General features: G+C 42.9%; 1 protein-coding gene across 2 annotated transcripts in view; it reads left to right on the forward strand.

The window, feature by feature from the left end:
• The window catches only part of NKAIN4 (sodium/potassium transporting ATPase interacting 4), a 153860-nt gene that overhangs the window by 113552 nt on the left and 14731 nt on the right, over positions 1-25577 (forward strand). For both annotated transcript variants that reach the window (XM_087889019.1, XM_087889020.1), the window contains exon 5: positions 22215-22275. In XM_087889019.1, the coding sequence (XP_087745145.1) occupies positions 22215-22275 (61 nt within the window). The remainder of the gene's footprint in view (positions 1-22214; positions 22276-25577) is intronic.

The following is a 25577-nucleotide window of genomic DNA, read 5'->3' on the forward strand; positions in this document are numbered from 1 at the left end:
AAAAAGAAAGAAAGAGGAAGAGGAAGAGGAGAAAGAGAAGGAAGGAAGGAAGAAAGAAGGAAGGAAGAAAGGGGAAGGGAGGGAGGAAGGAAAGGGGGAAGGAAGGAAGGGGAAGGAAGGAAGGGGGAGGAAGAGAAGGAAGGAAGAAAAGGAAAGAAAAAGAAAGAAAGAGGAAGGGGAGAAAGAAAGAAAGAAGGAAGGAAGGAAGGAAGGTGAAGGGAGGGAGGGAGGAAAGGGGGAAGGAAGGAAGGGGAAGGAAGGAAGGGGAAGGAGGAGGAAGAGAAGGAAGGAAGGAAGAAAAAGAAAGAAAAAGAAAGAAAGAGGAAGGGGAGAAAGAGAAAGGAAGAAAGAAGGAAGGAAGGAAGAAAGGAAGAAAGGGGAAGGGAGGGAGGGAGGAAAGGGGGAAGGAAGAAAGGGGAAGGAAGGAAGGGGAAGGGGAGGAAGAGAAGGAAGGAAGGAAGAAAAAGAAAGAAAAAGAAAGAAAGAAAGAAAGAAAGAAAGAAAGAGAAGGAAAGAAAGAGGAAGGGGAAAAAGAGAAGGAAAGAAGGAAGGAAGGAAGAAAGGGGGAGGGAGGAAGGAAAGGAGGGATGAAGGAAGGAGGGGAGGAGGGAAAGAAGAGAGGAAGGGAAGGAAGAAGGAAGGAAGGGAAGTAGAAAGAATGGAGGGAGGGAGGAAAGGAGGAAGGAAGGAAGGTGGGGTAGGAGGGAAGAAGAGAGGAAGGAAGGAAGGGAAGGGAAGGAGAAAGAATGGAGGGAGGGAGGAAGAAAAATCACACACAGAACGACCTGATTTGTAGAAAGCTCTTGGGGATTGTGTATAATTCAGAATCTGAGTTTACAAGCTGGGATGCTTATTTTTGAAAGCATACATTTTGCATTTCCAGAGAATTTCCCAGATGAAGGTCTCCAAGCAGCTTGTTCCCGACAGTCGGGGTTGATTCAGAGGCTTCTAAGGAATGAGACTTCCTGCTTTGCATGTGTGGATTTTCTCCCCCAAGGAATGGGAAAGAGCCTTCTAAGAAACCCCTCTTGGACACAGATAAAACAAAAAGTAAAAGTGAAAGCCAGTTTGTTCTAGTGGTTAAGGCATCAGGCCAGAAACCAGGAGACTAGTGAGTTCTAGTCCCACCTTAGGCACTAAAGTGCTAGACAATTTTGGGCCAATCAGACTGTGAGTTCTAGTCCCGCCTTAGGCCTGAAAGCCAGCTGGGTGACTGGGCCAATCACCAGGTGACGGTGAGTTCTAGTCCCATCTTAGACATGAAAACTGGCTAGGTGACCTTGGGCCAATCACCAGGAGATGGTGAGTTCTAGTCTTGCCTTAGGCATGAAGCCTGGCCTGATGACTTTGGGCCAACCACTCTCTCTCAGCCCAATCACCTCACAAGCTTGTTGTTGTAGGTATAGTATACTTAGACTTCAACAAGGCTTTTGACAAAATAGACCTCAAACTATAGGAGATTTGAATCTAGATGGCTCCTATGTCCTATTATTACATTGGATCTTAGGTTATTCACAACTATTCACAACAGCTGATGTCCCACATGAATATAAAGTTTGGCCAGTCCGCTAGATCCAGCCTTCTTCATGTGAAGAATCAGAATAGAGCTGGAAGGGACCTTGGAGGTCTTCTAGTCCAGCCCCTTGTTCAAGCAGGAGACCCTATACCAGGGGTCAGCAACCTGCGGCTCTGGAGCCACATGTGGCTCTTTCACCCCTCTGCTGCGGCTCCCTGTCTCTCAAAATATGCATCGCATATTCGCCAATGTGCGACACTCACCAGCACATGATTTATTGAGCTTTTCAACCCCCGGTAGGCCAACCATGGATATATCCATGAAAATAAAAGTTTCAGAAGAAAGCAGAACATTTAATTCAACTACATATGCTAGTTTTGTGGCCGCTCAAGAAATAGTCAGGCACGGGAAGGGTTTTGTGGCTCCCGGTGTTTTCTTTTCTGTGGGAAACGGGTCCAAGTGGCTCTTTGAGTGTTTAAGGTTGCAGACCCCTGCCCTATACCATTTCAGGCCAGTGGCTGTCCAGCCTCTTCTTAAAAACCTCCAGTGATGAAGCACCCACAACTTCTGAAGGCAACTTCTGTTCCTCTGGTTAATTGTCCTCACTGTTAGGAAGTTTCTCCTTAATTCCCGGTTGCTTCTCTCCTTGATTAATTTCCATCCATTGTTTGTCCTGCCTTCTGGTGCTTTTAAAAATAAATTGATCCCCTCCTCCTTGTGGCAACCTCTCAAATACTGGAACACTGCTATCATGTGTTCCCCTTGTCCTTCTTCTCTCTAGACCCGGGATGGCGAACCTATGGCACGCGTGCCACAGGTGGCACGCAAAGCCATATTAATGGGCACGCCAGCTCAGCTCTGGAGCGCATGCGCACACCGGCCAGCTGATTTTCGGGCCTTCTGGACCCACCAGAAGTAGGGAAACAGGCTGTTTCCTGTCTCTGGAGGGCCTGGGGGAGGGGTTGGGAAGGCTCGTTTTTCTTTCTTATCTGTTTCCAGATCCTCTCTATTTATCTGGGAAGGGCGAAAACAGCCTTTCCCACTCCCTTGGAGGCATTATGAAGGCTGAAAGGGCCCATTTCCTGACTCCCGGTGGGACAGGAAGTGACTTTTTTGTTGTCCCAGCCTCTAGAGACTCCTAGAGAGGTTCTGGAGGCTGGGGACAGCAAAAAATGTCACTTCCTCTCCCACTGGGAGTTGGGAAATGGGCCCTTTCAGCCTCCGTAGAGCCTCCAAGGGAGGCAGAAAGGCTATTTTCGCCCTTCCCAGATAACTAGAGAGGAACTGGAACCAGGTAAGAAAGAAAAACGGGCCTACCAGGCCATCATGTGCCAGGAGCGGGGGGGGGGTGTTTGCACGTGCATGCACATGGGCACGTGTGCGCACGTCCCTCCCCCACCCCCCTCTCCTGGCACGTGATGGCAAAAAGGTTAGCCATCACTGCTCTAGATTATTCAAACCCAAATCCTGCAACCATTCTTCCTATGTTTTAGTCTCCAGGCCTTTAATCCTCTTAGTTGCTCTTCTTTGCATTTTTTCCAAAGTCTCAACATCTTTTGTTTTTTTTGTAATGTGGCGACCAAAACTGTATGCCGTATTCCAGGAGTGGCCTTACTAAGACTTTATAGGAAGAAGGCAGGGGTGAAATCTACTTACTTTCCCTACCAGTTCGGAAGTGCGTGCGCATGCACGCACGGGCCCTCTGTGCATGCTTAAACCCTTCTGCGCATGCGCAGAGTGTAAAAAACAGGTTACTTCCTGGTTAAAAGGTTAAGGAGCCTGGATAGCTCAGCAGACTAATGCATTGTAATTTAACTCCAGCTGTCTGCAGTTAGTAAGTTCGAATCTCCCCAGGCTCAAGGTCGACTCAGCCTTCCATCCTTTCTAAGATGGGTAAATTGAGGATCCAGTTTGTGGGGGCAATAAGCTGACTTTGTATAAAATATACAAAAGTATGAAGGCTATTGCTTAACGCATTGTAAGCCGCCCTGATTCTCCGGAGAAGGGCGGCATATAAATCAAATTTAAAAAAACAAAACAAAAACAGGAAGTAATGACAATGGGGTGGGTGGGCGGAGCCTCATGCTGCGTTGCTATTGGTTCTCTGAACCACCCGCCGCCATCACTACCGGTTCGTCCGGACCAGTCTAACCCGATAGCATTTCATCCCTGGAAGAAGGGCATGAATTCACCCCATTCGATCCAGCCAACTTAATTTTGGGGCTTCCCTCTTTTAGAAGCCATTTTACTGATGTAGACTTTCTAAGCTAGGTTTTTTCCTTTTTTTTTACAAAAAAAAAAATCATCCCTTTTGGCTTTATATGATTCATATTTCATGGGAAAGGCAAGGCAAATTCAGCTTTCAGGAGTTCACGAGATCCCCAAGGTGTTGGGTTTAATTATTGCTGAGCCCAGATCCTGTGGAAATGCAGGGTGTGTTCAGATGATGTGCTTTCCTCCCCACCGCCCCTCCCCCCCTTGAATCCCTCTGCTCTGGAATCTTCTCTTTTCCAGATGAGCGAAGAGGCTGATGTAACCTCTTTGCAAAGTGAACAACTGCGTAAACAGTGTCTGGGTGAATACACACAACATCATTCTTGGTGAAAGTTGGGGTCTAGGCGTAACAGGAGTGAACATTTTGAGGGCTGAACCTGGAGCTGAGTTTTTGGGAGCACAAGGCTAACCCTCTGGAACAGCAGTCACCAATTGGTGGTCCGTGAGAAAATTTTGGTAGTCCTCAGAAAAATTATGTGCATTTTTTATATTGCACTAAATCAGGGGTCCTCAAACTACGGCCCCTGGGCCGGATACCTGCAATGAATGTTTGTGTGTGTGTTGTGGAGAGTCTCCCCCTTCGGGGTCTTTTTGTGTGGGTCAGAGGGGGACAGAAATTTCAACTTGAGGTCAGCTTCAGCCTACTGGCTTTGGGCAAAGGCTGAAGGGAAGCACCGATGGTTTGGAGGCAGCTTCTGACCCACAATGCAAATCCAGAGAAATTCAGATGATCACTTTAAAAAATGCAAGTAGAAAAATAGGGACCACCTTTGGTGGGAAGGTAACAGTGTTCCGTGCTCCTTTGGCATGGAGTCATGCTGGCCACATGACCATGGAGACGTCTTCAGACAGCACTGGCTCTTCAGCTTTGAAACAGAGATGAGCACCGCCCCCTAGAGTCGGGAACGACTAGCTGTTGTGGCCCGTCAGTGGCCTGTGCAGCTAATAGCTGATTCCGACAGCGAGGAGGCTGGTGTGGTGCTGCGCCAGCAGCCTGTGCAGCTGGCACTCGAGTCGGACAATGAGGAGGCTGGAGAAGATGTGGGGATTCAGCCAGGGCCTTCAGAACCTCCAGAAGCTCCCATAAGTGAAGAGGAAGAAGAGGAGGAGCCTCTTCTCGATGCATGGGCGTGCAGAGCTGCCAAAAGGCAGGAGTGGCTCCTCAGGAGGAGGTCTCCTCGAGAGTAAGACTTGGGGCTAATTGGCCACTCCCTTAGCCTATTTAAGGAAGAACAACGACTGAGGCAATTTGCAGAGAACAACTTCGTTCACTCTCCTTCGCGTCTTGATCTTAGTTCTCTGCAAATTACTTCTGGGCTTTCTGCCAACCATAGTAAGATTACGATTATTTATTCTTTAGATTCTTGTAGGCTGTTAAGACAGTTAATTAACAGCCTTTGTTTGAAAAAGACTGATTTAATTTAGTAAACTACGGTTTGTACAGACTTTGTGTGTGCTGCGTTTTTGGGGGTCCGTAGCCAGGGCAGTACAGTAGCACATATGTGCAAGGGGAACCTTTACCTTTAGGAGGTTAGACTAGATGACCGCTAGGATTCTAGGACTCTACATTCAGCATGGACTTGTGCACATCGAACCATGGCGCATTTCTCAACCTTAGCAGCTTTAAGATGGGTGGACTTCAATTCCCAGAATTCTCCATCCAGCAAGCTACCGTTAGCTGGAGCATTCTGGAAGTTGAAGTCCACCTCTCTTAAAGATACCAAGATTGAGAAATATCATCTATGGTTTTGACAATTAGATAGGCTAGATTATAGAAAGAAAAGAGTCCTGGTTTAACTTTAAAGTCAGAGATAATTTTACAATTATTGTACTTGTAACTGCTATAAAGGGAATTAGAAACCCCATCTTTGCATCTTTCTTCTTTCTTTTCGCTTTGTCTTCTTTTTTTTCCGCTTGCACTCAGCTCTTTCATTTCTTCCTTTCCCTTTTCCCTTTCTTATTCTATTTTAGTTTGCATTGATATTTGCTCTCGTTTGTAAAACTTTTGATAAAATTACATTTTTTTAAAAAAAAGAAAAAGCTATGATCTGATTTGCTTGGGCTGTCAGGTGTAGCAGTTATGGGCACTTGGATCACAGGTGGGTTTCAGCAGGTTCTGACCAGTTCTGGAGAACCGGTAGCAGAAATTTTGAGTAGTTAGGAGAACCGGTAGTAAAAATTCTGACTGGACCCGCCCCCATCTATTCTCTGCCTCCTGAGTCCCAGCTGATCGGGAGGAAATGGGGATTTTGCAGTATCCTTCCCCTTCCCCTTCTACACCCACCAAGCCATGCCATCCCACCAAGCCACACCCACAGACCCTGTAGTAAAAATTTTTGAAACCCATCACTGACTTGGATGTCCTGAGTTTTTGCAAAATTGTTGTGTCTAACAGATCCTGAAGAAACTGGAGAAGGAAACAGAAATGTTACAAAAGATAAATTTTAGTCTGGGCAAGGGAGACACAAGAGGAAGAAAATCAGAGAAACTCTACTTTAATTACGCTTGGTAGAAGTTGACTGAGAGAATTGCTCTGACAGGCTTTCAAGATTCTGTCACATTAAGCTAGTAGCAACAAAGATATTTCTGAAGAATCTAAGTGGGTCTTGTTGTTTGAGTTTATTAACCTCATGTGATGGGGCGTGATAGATTGACACTTAAAGCCTGAAACTTAATGTGGAATGTGTAACTCCGTAGCATCAGAGCGTGTTAATATAAGGCAACTGGCAGTTGGAACAGAGGAGGAGGGGGAGTAGAATGTCCCAGCCCGCAGGCCGGATGAGTCACACGCTGGCCACACCCACACCCGGTTTAGTGAAGGAGTAGCAGCAGAGCATGTGAATATAAGGCAACTGGCAGTTGGGACAGAGTTCTTTTCAGGTAGGGAGGGGGAGTAGAACATATAACTCCTTAGCATCAGAGCATGTGAATATAATACTGTATATGAAATACTAATGATCTGATGGTCGTTTTTAGTTTATTAAATTTAGTTTATTGAATTTATATACCGCCCTACTCCCGAAGGACTCTGGGCGGTGAACAGCCAAAAGATAAAATACATGTAATACAAATGTTAAAAAACCATTAAAATACAATTTGAAAAATCCTTTCTTAATTATATATATATCATTGAATTAATTTTTTTCTTAATATAAAATACAGATGAAAGGAAAGAATATGGGGCAAGGGAAAAGAAAGGGATGTGAAAGGGGAAAGGAAAAAAAAAACCAATAGCAGTGACTTCCAACATTTTTTTGGTGCAGAAAAATATAGGATAAAGTCCACAACCCAAGCTTTTTACTTCTATATGATTAGTAAGTACCATCCATTTCTATCATAAAAACCTAATCTAATCAAATACAAAGGTCAAAATTTCTTTTTTATTTTCCTGTCCCCATGCGTGAGGCAGAAAAAAGAAAAGAAAAGAAATTTTGACTTTGGGTTTTCAAGCAGTCTCCAAGCAGAAACGAAATAAAATAGATTCCCCCCCCTTAATTAAAGCAATTAATTTTGCCATCTCTGCCAGTACCCTCACTTTTTCCATCCATTCTTCCATTGTGAAAATTGATGTACAGACTTACAACCACAATTGAGCCCAAAATTTCCCTTGCTAAGCGAGACAGTTCTTAAATGAATCACTGCAGGTTGTTAAATTAGTAACATGGTTGTTAAGTGAGTCTTGGATTCCCCCATTGACCTGGCTGGTCAGATGGTCGCGAAAGGGGAAGTCTCTAAACAAATGATAATTACCTGAGGACTATCTGTACATCATTTTGTAGAAGTTCCCTTTCAGATTATAATTTGTGTAAATTTCAGTCCTTTTGAAATACTATGATTGTATCTGAATAGGGCTTCCGTGTAGCACACTGTTGCATGTCAGAGATAATATAGGCTATAAATACTCTAAAATGAATTAATAAAAGGAAGGATCCAGTTGCTTGCTTCTTTTCCAAGGACAACGGAAGTGATAACTTTCGGGAGCCAAGCTTCGTATTTTGGGACACTGATGAATTTTTAATCCTCCGTCTATTGCTTAATGTCTTTTGCTATCAGTTTTCCCCAGGGTCAGCCGATGGACAAACGTTGTAAGGTATTTGTTAATAAAAAAAGGATAAACGGATTTCTCTTTAGCCCTTAGGAAATACAAAAGATCTGAGGTTATTTTTCCCCAGCCCAATTTTCATCTCAAGTTTCTCTTTAATGGTTAGCTTGCTCAGGGGTTACCGCAAAGAAGAGGGGCTCAGCCAGCGATGGGTTTCATACAGAGATGGGTTTCAGCAGGTTCTGACCAGTTCTGGAGAACTGGTAGTGAAAATTTTGAGTACTTCGGAGAACTGGTAGTAAAAATTCTGAATGGCCCCACCCCCATCTATTCTCTGCCTCCCGAGTCCCAGCTGATTGGGAGGAAATGGGGATTTTGCAGTAACCTTCCCCTGGATTGGGGAGGGAATGGAGATTTTACAGTATCCTTCCCCTGGATTGGGGAGGGAATGGAGATTTTACAGTATCCTTCCCTTTCCACGCCCACCAAGCCATGCCCACCAAGCCATGCCACACCCACAGAACTGGTAGTAAAAAATTTTGAAACCCCACCACTGGTTTCACATTATGTTACTACTGGTTCGCTGCGTGCGCGCACACTCGCTTCGTGTACGTGCACACCTGGTTCGTGCACAAGCCTGCCTTCCGTGCATTCACCCAGTCTCAAAAACATGCCTAAATAGGATGGCATAGAGCTGGGTGGGTAGGTGAGCAGGCCTATCCGTGATTTCTGCTACCAGTTCGGGCGAATCGGTCTGAACCGCTGAATACCACCTCTGGGCTTAGCCTATTCTCCAAAGCACTTGAAGGCATGATAAGAAGCAATGGATGGAAACTGATCAAGCAGAGAACCAACCAACCTAGAACTAAGGAGAAATTCCCTGACAGTTAAGAACAATTAATCAGTGGAACAATTCATTGCCTCTAAAAATCGTGAATGCTCCAACCCTAGAAGATTTAAAGAAGAGATTGGACAACCATTTGTCTGAAATAGTTTAGGGTTTCCTCAGTGGTGGGATTCAAATAATTTAACAACCAGTTCTCTGCCCTAATGACGAGCTGGGTAGGCGTGGCTTGGTGGTCATGTGACTGTGTGGGCATGGCCAACTCAATGTCACTCACATCGATGGGTGCTTCGCCTTAGCTGTTACAATGTAATAAGGGTTAACCAGAGAGGCAGTTTCTGTAAACAGGGCAATCAAGATTAGGCTAGAAACACCACCAGAATGTTCCCTTCCTGCCTTCCTTACAGGATTAGTCCTGTAAAGTGGAAAAAAACAAAATAAGATTTCTTCTAACAACCGATTCTCCAAACTGCTTAGAAAGTTAACAACCGGTTCTCCCGAATAGGTGCGAACTGGCTGAATCTCACCACTGGGTTTCCTGCCTGCGCAGGGGGTTGGACTAGAAGACCTCCAAGGTGCCTTCCAAATTAAAATTCTAATTCTAATTGCTGCTGCACAAGGAATGAGGAGCTGAACACTGTATAGTGTCTCAGGCTATCTACGTAGAAAGGTCTATATTCACGTAGAAAGGTCCAAAATTCACAAGGATTTATTTTATCCATCTTCTGAAATCAGCAGAAGAGATTTTGTTTCAAATTAGCAATTAGGGTAGTGTTTTTTTTTTCCCCATCCTTGGCCATGTGTAAGATGCACAGACCTCAACTCCCAGAATTCCCCTGCCAGCCATGCTGGCTGGGGAATTCTGGAGTTGAAATCCACACATCTTAACATGGCCAAGATTGAGAAATACTGAATTACAGTTGCCAGCTCTAGGAGACAGTTAAATGCATGTCAGACTTTGCCATTTCAATTCATTCTTCTTTTTTCCTGGCCCTAAAAAGGCATTGGGCTAAGTGGTAAACAAATGAATAATTTTCACACCATTTTAAGCAGCTAGTCCTGTTCTTTGGCACATTCTCTCTCAAAGGGAAAACAGTTGTCTATCACCAGTTTGAGGGACTTTACGTGCATTGGGTAACAAAGTCAGGATGGCATTAGAAACAGCTGGGTTGATCATAGCTGAATGTGATCTTTTCTTTAGGATATTTGTCTGACTCTTCCTTTTCCCTTGTTACTTTTTTCCATAGAGGTTCTCAAGATTGAGGTTTGTTTAAAAATAATTAAAAAAAAAAGCTTGTGCTAAAATTGCCCTGTATCATATGGTTGGGTACTATAAACAGAGCAGAGTTAGTAGAGCTTTTCCAAGCTTTGCACAAGCCATCTGGTTACTCCTGGATTCTTCCCACCAGTAATTAAACAGATGAAAATTGTTGGCTGCTCTGTATATTTATTTAGCAATATTCAGAGCTCAGGAATTTAGACATGCAGCTCTCTTACAAAGAATTGAGCAGAAAAAGACCATTCTTAGCTCTGTTATATACAGTCAAGAGTCAGTTTTGGTGAGATGAATGGCTACATAAGATGGTAGATGACAGATAGATAGATACACAGACAGACAGACAGACAGACAGACAGACAGACAGACAGACAGACATATAGACCAATAAATGACAGAGGGAGAGGGAGGGAGAGGAAGGGAGAGAGAGAAATACAGACTGTTAGATGAGATAGATAGATAGATAGATAGATAGATAGATAGATAGATAGATAGATAGATAGATAGATAGACAGAGACAGACAGACAGACAGACAGACTCAGACTGATAGATGACAGATAGGTAATAGATGATAGACAGACAGATCGATAAACGATGGATAGACGATAGAGAGAGAGAGAGATACAGACGATAGATAGATAGATAGATAGATAAATAGACAGACAGACAGACAGACAGACAGACAGACAGACAAAGCAAAATTTTTGAAGCCTGTTGGAGCACGATAGGTGCAGAAGGACGTTGTTAAAAGTTGCAAGTAAAATTTCCATTGGAAATATTTTGCTGGATGGATGGATGGATGGATGGATGGATAGCAATGTCATTGATACCATAGAGGATGATATTCTTGCACCAGCTGTTCGCATTTATCATTTATGACTCCCTTTTGCTGTCACGGGCTTCTAAATAGCCCTTAATTGCTTGAAATCTCAAGGTAAACAGGTGTCCACCAGATTTGCAATCCCCCCTCCTGGCCCCCCAAACTGGAAAGCAACCAGCTAAATCTAGCTTGCTGATTATCAGTTGAACTTCACTGCCCTTCTTTCTCAATAGCTTAAAGACAGTGTTAAAAATTTGGCCCACAAACCACGTAAGTGAAATCGCATATTTTTATAAGTCTCACAATAAAAAAAAGCCAACTTTCCCTTTTGTCAACCTAAGTAAATATTTATTCAATCTATATATATATAAAAGCCAAAACCACTCACACATTAATCACGAAATCTCCAGAACCGTAAAGCCTACAAACTTGAAATTTGCCACGTATGTTCCTCTTGGCTTCTAGGTGCTCACTAAGAATGGATTTTTCAAAATGACCATCAGAGCATTAGTATTTCCTATATTATCATTTATAGGTTATGGAGCAAGGCAATACAGGAAACACCATATTTCCTGATGCATGGTAGGAAACCGTCTTTAAGTCATGTAAGAACATTCGGTAGTTATGCCTGGGTGCATATTTATTTATTTCTTAGTTCGATTTTTTTTTAAATTTGATTTATATGCCGCCCTTCTCCGGAGACTCAGGGCGGCTTACAATGCGCTAAGCAACAGCCTTCATGCTTTTGTATATTTATACAAAGTCAGCTTATTGCCCCCACAAACTGGGTCCTCAATTTACCTACCTTAGAAAGGATGGAAGGCTGAGTCAACCTTGAGCCTTGGAGAGATTCGAACCTGCAGTAATTGCAGGCAGCTGGTCTTAATAACCAGCTTAATAACAGGGTGCCTTAGACCACTGTACTACCAAGGCTCTTTATATGCCGCCCTTCTCCAGAGACTCAGGGTGGCTTACAATGCATTAAGCAATAGCCTTCATACTTTTGTATATACCTGCTTAGTAGGGCTTTCGGCCCCCCATAAATGGTGTTTTTTATACAAAGTCAGTTTATTGACCCCACAATCTGGGTCCTCATTTTACCTACCTCGGAAGGATAGAAGGCTGAGTCAACCTTGAGCCTGGTGAGATTTGAACTTGCAGTAATTGCAGGCAGCTGGCAACTAAGTGCTACTTTAACAGCACTTAGTCCACTGCACCACCAGGCCCCATATTCCGAAAACTACTAGGAGAAAAGGTCAGACAAAGGCCAGAAAGCTTCAATTTGTTGGGTATAAGCCAGGAACAAAGGGGTACAGATTTACAGATGGTACTAAACAAGTTGTAATCTCAAGGTCTGCTAGTAAAAGATAAAAAGAAGATGCTAAGAAAACACGGGGTGCAGAATTATAACTAAACTAAACTATGACAGGTCGTTTTTCAAATCACGACCACAGTGGAGCCCAATATTTTTGTTGCTAAGTGAGGCAGTGGTTAAGTGAGTTTTGCTCCATTTTGCGACCTTTCTTGCCATCGTTGTTAAGTGAAACACTGCAGTGGTTAAGTTGGTAACACGGCTGTTAGTTGAATCTGGCATCCCCCGTTGACATTGCTTGTCAGAAGGTTGCAGAAGCGGATCTCGCGACCCCGGGACACTGCGACCGTCATAAAGATGAGTCAGTTATCAAGCATCTGAATGTAAATCATGTTATGGGGATGCTGCAATGGTCATAAGTGTGAAAATGGTCATAAGTCACTTTTTCAGTGCCATTGTAACTTCTAAGTCACTATACAACCTGTTGTAAATCGAGGACTACCTGTACTAAAAAATAATATTTCCAGATCAGTCTTTTACACAGGCAGTTTATTATGTAATTTATATAGGTATCCTTATCACCCACTCAAGTCAGTTAAGTGTCATGGTTGAATAAATTCAGGGAGGACATGTCTGCCACTAGCTGCATCTCTCCATCTGTTGCTTAAAAATTTGTAGAAACGTCTCGAATAGCTGATGGATCTTGCTTTAGTTCTGGTCAAAGAGGGACACCCTCACCTGCTTTTGAGCAATAGCACAGACAGGACTGTGGAGTTTTTGATGCTCCCTGAGCTTGGTTTTTTCTTGCAGATGTTTCATCGTCTCAATGGGTAACATCATCAGTAGTAGAAGGGCTCATGGTTTGCTCTCTGATTATATACTAGTGGTTTGCCCAGTCAGTTTTGTTGGGAACGGTTCCTTCCTTCAGCTGTTGTTTACTGTTTGTTTTTCTGAGATGGTAGTTCCTTGATTGAGGTATTGTTTACGTCTTGATTGTTAATTGGGGGTTCATCTTATTATTAATCTCTACTTGGGTGTGGATTGCTGGTGAGGAAGTGTTCTGGTCTCTGGTTTCCTTTTTGGCTTTTTTGATTGTCTCTTTTGAATGATGTGTAGCTGTTGTTTAAATCTATGTGCCTGTTGATGGCTGACAGACAGATAGGGCAGTTCAGCCAAGAGGAGCAGGACTTGTGCAAAATCCAAGTAGCAGATGAGAGGGCTTGGCTTCAGTACCATGGACAGCAACCCTTCCATCATATCATAGACAAATTACTCCTTCACAAACCTGAAGCACCGATTGATAGTTATAGCTAACTTAGGCCGAATCAGGTTTTGTTATCCCCACGAGGTAAACCAGACCAGGAAATCAGCTCCATAGAAAAGTTAAAAGTACTTTTCTTGAGATTGTCTATAATAATAGAATCTTATCTTCTTTGTAACAACCTTCCTCCAGAGAATGGAGGGTTTCTTCGCTGATAACCAAAGTGTTTGCGGTTAGTTTTCTGCACAACCAGCTCCTAAATCTTTCTCAGTCTTGGAAGCAACAATTCCAGGATACACATTCTTAGCTTTTTTTCTTAGCTTTTATCATTAGCTGTCAAAGTCCCAATTCATTTACACACCCACCCCTTTTCCGTAGATGCTAAATGAATCTTGTATGACGGATGCTGAGAACAAATGAGGTTTCCTCAGGACCATCTTGTGTAGGATAGAAGTCTGAGGAAGAATTAATTATGAGCCACAAAGTTAGCGTTGATGCTTACGTAGAATAGAATAGAATAGAATAGAATAGAATAGAATAGAATAGAATAGAATAGAATAGAATAGAATAGAACAGAACAAAATAGAATGGAGTGGAGTGGAGTGGAGTGGAGTGGGATGGGATGGGATGGGATGGGAATAGGAATAGAATAGAATAGAATAGAATAGAATAGAATAGAATAGAATAGAATAGAATAGAATAGAATAGAACAGAACAAAATAGAATGGAGTGGAGTGGAGTGGAGTGGAGTGGAGTGGAGTGGAGTGGAGTGGGATGGGATGGGATGGGATGGGAATAGGAATAGGAATAAGAATAGAATAGAATAGACTTCCTGTTTGCTGCTGGCCGCCGCCAGACGTTCCTTTGGGATCGTCAGCTTCCACTGCCTGTTAGAGCCGCCTTCACAACGGAACGGCGGCTCGAAAAAACTCCGTTCCCATGAGGAAACGGAGATAGAGCCGGCAGGGGTGGGTAGAACTCTCTGCAGAGTCCCAAAAGTTTTTCTTTTACTTTTGGGATGGAGCGGATGAGATGCCCCATATCCCCAGCCGTTGCTCCGGGCTTTGGGAGACCTCTGCTAATGCAGAGCCAGGCGTCAAAAGCAAGCTTGCGAATTTGACAGATTACTCAAAGAAAATGTGAGCTGGACCTGTAATACTGAAGCGCAAGTATTTTACTTATCTTTTAAAAATTACTTAAGAGAATAGAGGGAGAGAAAGAGGAAAAAAGTTTCTTTTTAAAATGGCGTCTGCCGCGGCTGGAGAAGAGTTTGAGAGGGAAAGTTCTTCCGTTTTTTATTATTACAATGTAGCGGAATAAATACCACTGGCTACATTTGTAGACAAAACTCCGCTCCTGTTTTTGTTTTTCTCTTTTTTCCCTGGAGGCTTAAGTGTTGCTGGCTGGAAGTCTTTTGTCTTGTTTTTTTTTTTTTTTTTTTTCTTCTTCTAACAAAGCCTGCCTAGGCGGAAACATGGCACTGAGGCTTGTGAAGTCAGACAAACAAATAGGTGGGGGGGATTCCCCCACTAAGAATTTAAAGCAATATGTTTTAACTCTTCAGTCCCAGAAACCTGATTTTAATATAATAGAATTTCTCTTAGAGGAGATTGAAAGAAGGGATGAGATTGTGAATCAGCAACTTGAAAAATTTAAGCAGGAAACTAAGGAATTGGTGAAATCCAAGTTTGACTTTTTGCAGCAAAAAATTTTAAAATTGCCAGAATTCATGATTCGGTTGGATACAAATACTAATTTACTAGAGTCAAAAATGGATGAAATTCAAGATAAATTGGACAATAGAATTCAAAAAATTGAAAATGATTTGTTAAATATTCAGGATTATAGTTCAGAAGAAAAATTTAAAATGGATGCTGACCAAAAGTCTGGTAATGTAGAATATCTGGAACAGAGGATTCAAAAAGAGGTTCTAAAGATACAATATAATTTCACAGAATATGCAATAAGACTTAGAGGTTTGCAGGAAAATAACAGAGATGACTTAAGGAAAATATCTTCTGAATTTCTAGCTGGGATTTTAAAGATTCAACCTGAGGAAGTGTTTTGTAGGATTGACAGAGCTTATCGAATAAACTCTTGGATTGCCAAGCAAAGGCAATTGCCTAGAGATGTGGTAATCTATTTTTCAGATAAAGAAATTAGGAATAAAATTGTGCAAAATTCCTTCAATTCTAATTTGCAATTGTATGGAAGAAAGATTTGGATTTACAAGGAACTCCCACCTAAGATACTAATGGAAAGGAAGAAATTTGGCTTTCTGGTGTCTGAGTTAAAAAGGAGAAATATTCAATTCCGGTGGGACGTCCCAGTTGGTATTATATTGAGATATCAAGGAGAAAGATACCAGTTAAATACTGTTGAAAGGGCGGAAGAATTTTATCAAAATAGGTTGAAAATGAATTTAACGTCTTCAGATATAATACAGGATAAGCAGAAGGAGCAGGAACTAAAGACAGAGACTGTACCAGATAAATTGCCTTTGGATTTATCGGATACCCCAGCTGGATTATCTACAAATTTGAGAGAAGTGCCATCTGATTTTAATGTGATGACTTATCAAGGCAAGGACAAGCATGGAAACCAATTAGAGGATATACAAGGGATAAAAAAGAAATGCGAGACACAAAAAATTAGGATGGAGGTCAAACCCACAAAAAGAAAACAAAAAAAGAAATAGGTTGTACAAAAATAGAAATTTCTAACCCAAGCAACAGTGAAGCCAGTGATTTTAAAATATGAATGATTATGTGAAAACATAGAGGAGGCGACATATTGGTCAATATCATCCTGAGGATAGTGGCAGATCTCTGCATTGCCGTAATTTTGGGACATGGAAAGAGCCTCAAATTGATGGTTTTGAATTATCTATTTTGAAACTTCTTTTTGTGTTGATAAATATATTATAATTATCTTGAATTATAAGGCAAGAGAATCACATTGGGACATGCAGAAGATCGGGTTGTTACCCAATACGATGATGGAAATTAATAATCCTGATGAAACCCACAATTATTATTATATGGAATACAATTATAATGTCACTCGGGTGGTTGTTTTTACTTTTATATATATAAGAAGATGTTTACTACTGATGGGGGCAGATATGATTGGAGATCTTGAATAAACTGTTGCATCCGCAAGCTATGTCACCCTATTATGGATGTTGGTTTTAACAATCCAGTGGAAAGACTTCAAGAAGATATTATATGGACTATAAATTTAAAGTTATTGTCTTTTCTTTTTTTATTTAGATATAATGGAATATATATATATATATATATTTAAGTAGTGTGGGCAGTGAATTAAAGATATCAAGAATTGTTGTGTATGGTAAATTTGTAAGACAGTGGGTGAATAAGCTAGCTACAGACTGATTAGTTTAAGAAAAGGGATTTTTAAGTGATACATTTAGGGGAGTGGAGGAAATGGATAGAGTGGAATAAATGTTAAATTAGATTTTATGGGGAGCCCGCTTTGAAATGTTATTAAAGTAGGACTTATTGTATAGTTTTAAAGTGGAAGGTGGTTTTGAATTGTTGCAATAATGCATAGATATAAAACACTATTATGCTAAATTAGAGTTATTTTATAATAGTTATAGTATAATGTGTTTGTTTTTTTTTGTTTTGTTTTTTTTTCTCTTCTTCTTTTCTGAAATGTATGGATAAAGGGGGATTTATAATACTTTTAGTAAGTAAAGGTCAGTATTTTGAGGAGGGAGTAAGTAATCTGTTATGAATTAGGGTTTTTTTTTGTTACGAAGAAGTCACAGGGGGGGAAGGGTGGGGAGGGGGGGTTAGGGAGGGGGGGGAGGGGGGGGAAAAAGGGGGAAAAATTTGTATTTGAAAACCTTTTCAATAAAAAAGAATAGAATAGAATAGAATAGAATAGAATAGAATAGAATAGAATAGAATAGAATAGAATAGAATAGAATAGAATAGAATAGAATAGAATAGAATAGAGAATGGAGTGGGGTGGAGTGGAGTGGAGTGGAGTGGGATGGGATGGGATGGGATAGGAATAGGAATAGGAATAGGAATAGGAATAGAATAGAATAGAATAGAATAGAATAGAATAGAATAGAATAGAGAATGGAGTGGGGTGGAGTAGAGTGGAGTGGAGTGGAATGGAATGGAATAGAATAGAATAGGAACAGAACAGAACAGAGAATAGAATAGAATAGAATAGAATAGAATAGAATAGAATAGAATAGAATAGAATAGAATAGAATAGAATAGAATATAGAATGGAGTGGGGTGGAGTGGAGTGGAATGGAATGGAATAGAATAGAATAGAATAGAATGGAATGGAATAGAATAGAATAGAATAGAATAGAAAGAATAGAATAGAATAGAATAGAATAGAATAGAATGGAATAGAATAGAATGGAATGGAATGGAATGGAATGGAATGGAATGGAATAGAATAGAATAGAATTCTTTATTGGCCAAGTGTGATTGGACACACAAGGAATTTGTCTTGGCGCATATGCTCTCGGTGTACATAAAAGAAAAGATACATTTGTCAAGAATCATATGGTACAATACTTAATAATAGTCATAGGGAAACAGTCAATATAAATCTTAAGGATACCAGCAAGAAGGTTACAGTCATACAGTCCTAAGTGGGAGGAAGGAAGGTTGGTGGGAACGATGAGAAGATTAATAGTAGTGCAGACTTAGTAAATAGCTTGACAGTGTTGAGGGAATTATTTGTTTAGCAGAGTGATGGCGTTGGGGAAAAAACTGTCCTTGTGTCTAGTTGTTCTGGTGTGCAGTGCTCTATAGCGTCGTTTTGAGGGTAGGAGTTGAAACAGTTTATCTCCAGGATGTGAGGGGTCTTTATTTTTTATTCCAAAACAATCTGTCTCCATTCAGATCTTCCAAAGGTGCACCCATGGCTATTGTAATTGAACCCCTTGGCCTTGTGTCTGGTCATCCTCTTCTTCTTGACCCTCAGTTGATTTGTTCTAGGATCCACCTCTTTGTAAGGTCCTTGGTGCTTTCTGAGCTTGGTGGTTTTCTTGCAGATGTTTCATTACCAAACTAGGTAACATCATCAGTGCTACTATTACTATTATCAGTTCTGCCCCAGCTACGGACCCCAAAGAACGCAGCACACACAAACTCTATACAAAGCTTATTTTACTCAAATAACTTAGTCTTTATCAACCAAAAGCTATTAATAAACTGTCTTAACAGCCTACCAGAATTCTACCTCCCACCGGCCGGTACGCTCTCATAGAGAGAGGCTCCTCCGGGTGCCGTCAGCCAAGCAGTGTCGACTGGCGGCACCCAGAGGGAGGGCCTTCTCTTTGGGGGCACCCACTATCTGGAACGAGCTACCCCCGGAGATACGGAGGATCCCGGATCTGCGCACTTTCCGCCGTGCTCTTAAGACCCTCCTATTCCAGCAAGCTGGCCTGGCCTAATTTTCTCCCCTTTCTTTTAAATTTTTAAACTGAAATTTTAATTTGTTTTAAATTATTGGGATTTTTAATTGTCTTGGGCTAAATTATTTAATTTGGTTTTAAATTGTTTCTAACTTTTGTATTTATGTATTTTATTCTGTGCCTGTTCACCGCCCTGAGTCCTTCAGGAGTAGGGCGGTATATAGATTTAATAAAACATAAAACATAAAACAAACATAAGATAAGGTAATCACAGTCTTACTAGAGTTGGCAGAAAGCCCAGAAACAATTTGCAGAGAATCCAGACGCGAAGGAGATTGAACTAAAGTTGTTCCCTACAACTTGCTGCAAGCGGCGTTCCTCCTTAAATAGGCTAAGGGAGTGGCCAATTAGCCCCAAGTCTTACTCTCGAGGAGACCTCCTCCTGAGGAGCCACTCCTGCCTTTTGGCAGCTCTGCACGCCTGTGCATCGAGAAGATGTTCCTCCTCTTCGTCCTCTTTACTTATGGGAGCTTCTGGAGGTTCTGAAGGCCCTGGCTGAATCTCCGCCTCTGGCACCACATCTTCTCCAGCCTCCTCATTGTCTGACTCGAGCGCCAGCTGCACAGGCTGCTGGTGCAGCACCACACCAGCCTCCTCGTTGTCAGAATCAGCTACAATCTGCACAGGCCGCTGACGGGCCACAACATTATCAGTTAACAATAAACAACAGCCCAATCAAAGGGAGCCTGGATAGCTCAACAGACAGAGCTCTGTAATTTAACACCAGCTGTCTGCAATTAAAAGTAAGATCGAATCCCGCCAGGCTCAAGGTTGACTCAGCCTTCCATCCTTTCTAAGGTAGGTAAATTGAGAACCCAGTTTGTGGGGGCAATAAGCTGACTTTGTATAAATATACAAAAGTATGAAGGCTATTGCTTAACGCATTGTAAGCTGCCCTGAGTCTCCGGAGAAGGGCGGCATATAAATCAAATTAAAAAAAAAAAAAGAACCACCAAATACACTCCGAGTAACACTGCCAGGGCAAGCCACTTGTAGATAAAATGAGAGCAAACCTTACTTCCTTACTAGCACCTAGTTGGGTCATGAAACGTCTGCAAGAAAACCACCAAGCTCAGAGAGCACCAAGGACCCCACAGTTCAACCCTGAGTTACAAATACAGGTAGTCCTCGACTTACGACCACAATGGTGCCCAACATTTCCATTGCTAAGTGAAACGTTTGTTAAGTGAATGTTGCCCCATTTTACAATTTTTCTTGCCGGATTTGTTAAGTGAATCACTGCAGTTGTTAAATTAGTAACATGGTTGTGAAGGGAATCTGGCTTCGCCATTGGCTTAGCTTGTCAGATGGTTGCAAAAGGGGATCAGTTGCCAAGCGTCTGAATTTTGATCATGTGATCATTGGCGGGGGGGGTGCCTTAAAGGTCGTAGGTGTGGAAAATGGTCATATCATTTTTTTTCCAGTGTCATTGCAACTTTGGATGGTCACTAAATGAACTGTTGTAAATCAAGGACCAGGGTTGGGCTGCTGGGGGTTCGCAGGGGTTAGGGAGAACCTCTAGCTAAGATTCTGTGCAGTTCGGAGAACCCCCAAATCCCACTCCTGGCTGGCCCCGCCCTGCCCGCCCCTCCCTTCCCAGGAGTCCCCACATGGTCCGTTTTGGATGCAGGTAAATGCAGAGCGCGTGCAGAGGCTTGGGGAGGGCGAAAAACAGGCTTACCGGATTTGGGAAGGCCGGAAACATGCCTGTTTCTGGCCTCCAGAGGGCCTCCAGAGCCTGGGAAGGCCATTTTTGCCCTCCTGGTGGCTCAAGAAAAGCCTCCGGAGCCTGGGGAGGGCAAAAACACCACCACCATCCACGGCATGGTGCAGGAGTCTGACTAGGCCATGCCCACCATGGCCACGCCCACCCAGCAACCGGGCAGAGAACCTCTTGCTAAAATTTTTGAAGCCCACTCCTGATCTGTAGCCTTTTCAAAGCCCATAATCCTGGTTTCTGGAATGCTGTGCATTGCTGACCCGAGGAGAATCTCAGTCCCAATGTGCCCGGCCTCAACCTTTCAGTGGGAGGCTGACTTTTTTTTTTTTTTTTAAGGCTACCGTTATCCCTTATTATTTATTTCCACGGTGCACTCAATCCACTTTAATTAAGAATTAGAAGCTTCACGATTACTCACACCGCAGGAGGACAGTATGATGGACGAGAGAACTCTGGAAAATGGAGTCATTCATTTTTAATAAAGGAGAAGCATACATCACCTAGGCATGGAAAAGACAAGGTAATGAGGACCGCAAGGGGGAACTAATGGAATGCAGCGGGATCCTGCCTGGAAAGAAGTTGAATAATTTTTTAAAACATTTTTTTGCAAAAAAAAAAAAGGGGGGGGTGGGAGAAGGAAAAGGAAGCTAATGCACCTGATAGGTCCATGATGGCGAACCTATGCAGTGGTGGGATTCAAATAATTTAACAACCGGTTCTCTGCCCTAATGATTTCTTCCAACACCCAGTTCACCAAACTCTCAGAAAGTTAACAACCGGTTCTCCCGAAGTAGTGCGAACAGGCTGAATCCCATCACTGAACCTATGGCACATGAGCCCAAAGTTGCACGCAAAGCCATGTCGCCCGGCATGTGCAGCCTTGCCTGTTTGTCTTCCGGGTTTCTGGCATACATGCACGCGCGACGATCAGCCGTCCTTCATGTGTGGAGCAGTGCTAATAACTGGTGGGCGCATGCGCACCAGCCAGCTGATTTTCGGGTGCGCATGCGCATTAGAACACTGAAGTTCGGCTTTTCCAAAGCGGGATCCCTTCACGCGTGCGGCAGTGCTGAAAACTGGACTGTGCATGCATGCCAGCCAGCTGATTGTCGGGTGCGCGTGCCTCCTAGATCCCAGAAGTTCGCCTTTTCTGGAACGTGATCCCTTCACACATGCAGCAGTGCCGAAAACTGGACTGCTCATGTATGCCAGCCAGCTGATCGTTGTGTGCGTGTGCTTGCTAGATCCCGGAAGTTCGGCTACTAGTTCTCCAAACTACTCAAAATTTCTGCTACTCGTTCTCCGAACTACTCAAAATTTCCACTACTAGTTCTCCGAACTGCTCAAAATTTCTGCTACAGGTTCACCAGAACCTGTCAAAACATGCTGGATTTCACCCCTGCATCAACACAATGAGAGACAATGGAGGAAGCATGGTGTGGCGTGCTGTGGTCCATGGGGTCACGACGAGTCAGACACAACTTACCGACTGAGCAACAACAAACATGTACTCAAAGAAGAAGAAACAATCTTAGAACAATCTTAGAAGAAACAGCTCAACAACAAGCCGTCTTAGAAGAGAAACTAAGTTGTCTGGTTTGTGTTTTAAAAAAAATCAGACGTGGTGGTGGTTTGCAAGAGGGATTAATCATTTCTGTTTCTGTTTCTTTTCCAGCTGGTGGGATTCGTGTATGCCTGTTACGTTGTCAGTGTCTTTACAGAAGAAGAAGACAGTTGTGAGTATCTGCCGGCACGGACTGCAGTCAGTGTCTATTGATTAAATGGCTTTCTTTTTAATGTTTAGTGAACTGTAGCTGAAGATGTCGGTACACGAGAACAGATATTGTTACCAATGGGGAACAAATTAGTTCAATGGATATTTGAAGGCAATGTTACGTGTCCAGATATTTTAAAAAAAAAAATAATGAACTGAAACGATGTTTTTAGAATCCAGTTCTTCTCCATGTCTATGGAGATATTCCAGTCATCCAGGTTACGGTGATCCCAAAAGGTGCTTTTTCCAAAAGGCAATTGGTCTAACGATCAGAGGACTGCAAGGAGTAGAAATCCTTCCTTCCTCCACCATTCAGTCAGAACCGAAGAAGCTTCTTGGAGGAGAAGCGAAACGTCTTCAAGGAAAAACAAAAGCCCGGTTGCCTTTTGAAAAAAGCACCTTTTGGGACAAGTTGTTCTCTAGTTAAAATGTTTACAGAAAGGCACCCACTGGTGGGATAATCTGCAAAATACATCGTACGGGGGAAAATTATTTGCAGAAAATGTGCTTGTTTAGCAGAATGGCTTTTAGGTGTCATCTTGTGGGTCATCGTTTAAGTCTTCAGTACACTTTATTATATACCGTAATCTGGTAACCAAAGTGAAAAAATGAAAGAGGGTGAAAGGAAGAAATCGGGGTGAAGTTCAAGCTTTTTCTTCCCTCTTTTTCACAAAGAATTCCCTGATTTTATGCAGAGTGATCTGCAAATGATCACCGAACACTGTTTTTAACACGAACCTTTAACAGTCAAGGTTGGATTTAAACTACCAAAATGCAGCATTTTGCTCCTTCCTTCCTTCCTTCCTTCCTTCCTTCCTTCCTTCCTTCCTTCCTTCCTTCCTTCCTTGGTAGAGAAACTGTAGGAGATAGAATATGGAGGAAGAATACATTCATAGGCAAGTAGAGCGATCTGAACATGCATTAAAGAACAATCTGATGTTTGGAATATACTAGGAAAATAATAAAAATGAATAAAGAAAGGAAGATGGGAAGAAGGGAAGGGGGAGGGGAGGAAGATGAGGGGGAGGGAGGGAGAGAGGAAGGGAGGAAAGAAAGGAGGAAGGAGGATGAGAGGGAAGGAGAGAGGAAGAAAGTTGAGAGGGAGGGAAGAAGGAAGGAAGGAGTAAGACAGGGAGGGAGAGAGGAAGAAAGGAAATGAAGGAAGGGAGGAAGAAAGATGAGAGGGAGGAAGAAAGATGAGAGGGAGGGAGGGAGGGAGTAAGAGACAAGGAGGGAGAGAGGAAGGAAGGAAGGAAGATGAGAGGGAGGGAGGGAAGGAAGGAAGGAAGGAGTAAGAGACAGGGAGGAAGAGAGGAAGGAAGGAAATGAAGGGAGGAAGAAAGATGAGAGGAAGGAAGGGAGGGAGGGAGGAAGGAGGGAGAGAGGAAGGAAGGAAGGAAGATGAGAGGGAGGGAGGGAAGGAAGGAAGGAAGGAGTAAGAGAGAGGAAGAGAGGAAGGAAAAATGAAGGAAGGGAGGAAGAAAGATGAGAGGAAGGGAGGGAGGGAGGGAGGAAGGAGGGAGGGAGGAAGAGACAAGGAGGGAGAGAGGAAGGAAGGAAGGAAGATGAGAGCGAGGGAGGGAAGGAAGGAAGGAAGGAAGGAGTAAGAGATAGGGAGGGAGGGAGGGAGGAAGGAAGGAAATGAAGGAAGGGAGGAAGAAAGATGAGAGGGAGGAAGAAAGATGAGAGGAAGGGAGGGAGGAAGGAAGGAGGGAGTAAGAGACAAGGAGGGAGAGAGGAAGGAAGGAAGATGAGAGCGAGGGAGGGAAGGAAGGAAGGAAGGAGTAAGAGACAGGGAGGGAGAGAGGAAGGAAGGAAATGAAGGAAGGGAGGAAGAAAGATGAGAGTGAGTGAGTGAGTGAGTGAGGGAAGGAAGGAAGGAAGGAAGGAAGGAAGGAAGGAAGGAAGGAAGGAAGGAAGGAAGGAAGGAAGGTCAGTACTTAAGCAGAAGTAGATTCCATGTCAGCCAACTTGAAATCTTGGTTTTGGTTCTTACCTCTGAGTTTGGAATTGTTCTCTGAGCTTGGAAGGAGCGGGGGGGGGGATTTTGTACCTGGGACACTTTCTCAGAGCCCCTGGAATTGCTGCCTCAAAGTACATTGGCTGGCTCAGGAGATAATGGTATTAGACCACTAATCCTCCACTAAACAATGCATTAGCTTCAATTGCTCTGCGGGTAATATTTTCTTCCAGCAGATCAGAGAACGAATATTATAAAACTGGGATTAGGGTTTTATAGTGTGTCAATTACTTTTCAGAAGGGCCTAAAAAAATGTGTTCTTGACCGGTGGGGTTTTATTGATCCAAATTGCAGCAGAGCTGACCTCTGGATTTCCAGGGCTTTCAATTAATTGCTTGCATTGCTTTCACCTGGCCTGAGCCAAGATAAATACTAATAACTCTGAAAGCAAATTGCATCGCATTTCATGGGCCTAAAATGATTTAGCGGCCAATCGGAGAGAGGTTCGTTTTTGAAAGGCGATGTCTCAACTTCTCAGACATTCGTGGGGGAGGCAAGCCTTTCCGAAAAAAACTTTATTTTTCTTTTTTAATTTATTTTTCACATTTTTGAACCAACCATCTCCCTCAAAGAGGGATTTCTGGGTGGAATACAATGAAACGTTAAAATAGAAAAAAAAACACTATACGGTACAGGTAGTCCTCGACTTACAACAACTCATTTAGTGACCGTTCAAAGTTACAACGGCACTGAAAAAAAAGCGACTTGTGCCCGTTGGTCACGCTTACGACCGTTGCAGCATCCCGATGGTCACGTGACCAAAATTTAGATGTTTTGGCAAACGGCTCGTATTTATGACGGTTGTATCTCGGGGTTGTATGGGATCCCCCTTTTGGGACCTTCTGACAAGGAAAGTCTAGGGGGAAGCCAGATTCGCTTAACAACCGTGTTACTGACTTCACAACGGCAGCGATTCACTTAACGACTGCGGCAAGGAAGGTCATAAAATGGAACAAAACTAACTTGACCGCTGTCTTGCTTAACAAACAGAAATTTCTCCGTCTCAGTTTTGGTTGTAAAGTCGAGGATTACCTGTAGCCTCATGAACATTCAAAAGCAGCCCTAAGGGCAATGTTGTGGCCTGTCGGCCGCCAATCCCTCCAACAGCCGAATCAGAGGAGGAGGAGGAGGAGTGGGAGTCAGGATCAGCATCAAGGCAACCTGAGAGCTCCAAGGGGGAAGAGGGAATGGAGCTGTCAAAGAGAGAGAGAGAGACAGAGGCGGAGTCTGGGCCGTCCGTCAGC

This window comes from Pantherophis guttatus, chromosome 3 (genome assembly GCF_059756535.1).
Source record: "Pantherophis guttatus breed Tessera chromosome 3, ASM5975653v1, whole genome shotgun sequence".
NCBI lineage: Eukaryota > Metazoa > Chordata > Lepidosauria > Squamata > Colubridae > Pantherophis > Pantherophis guttatus.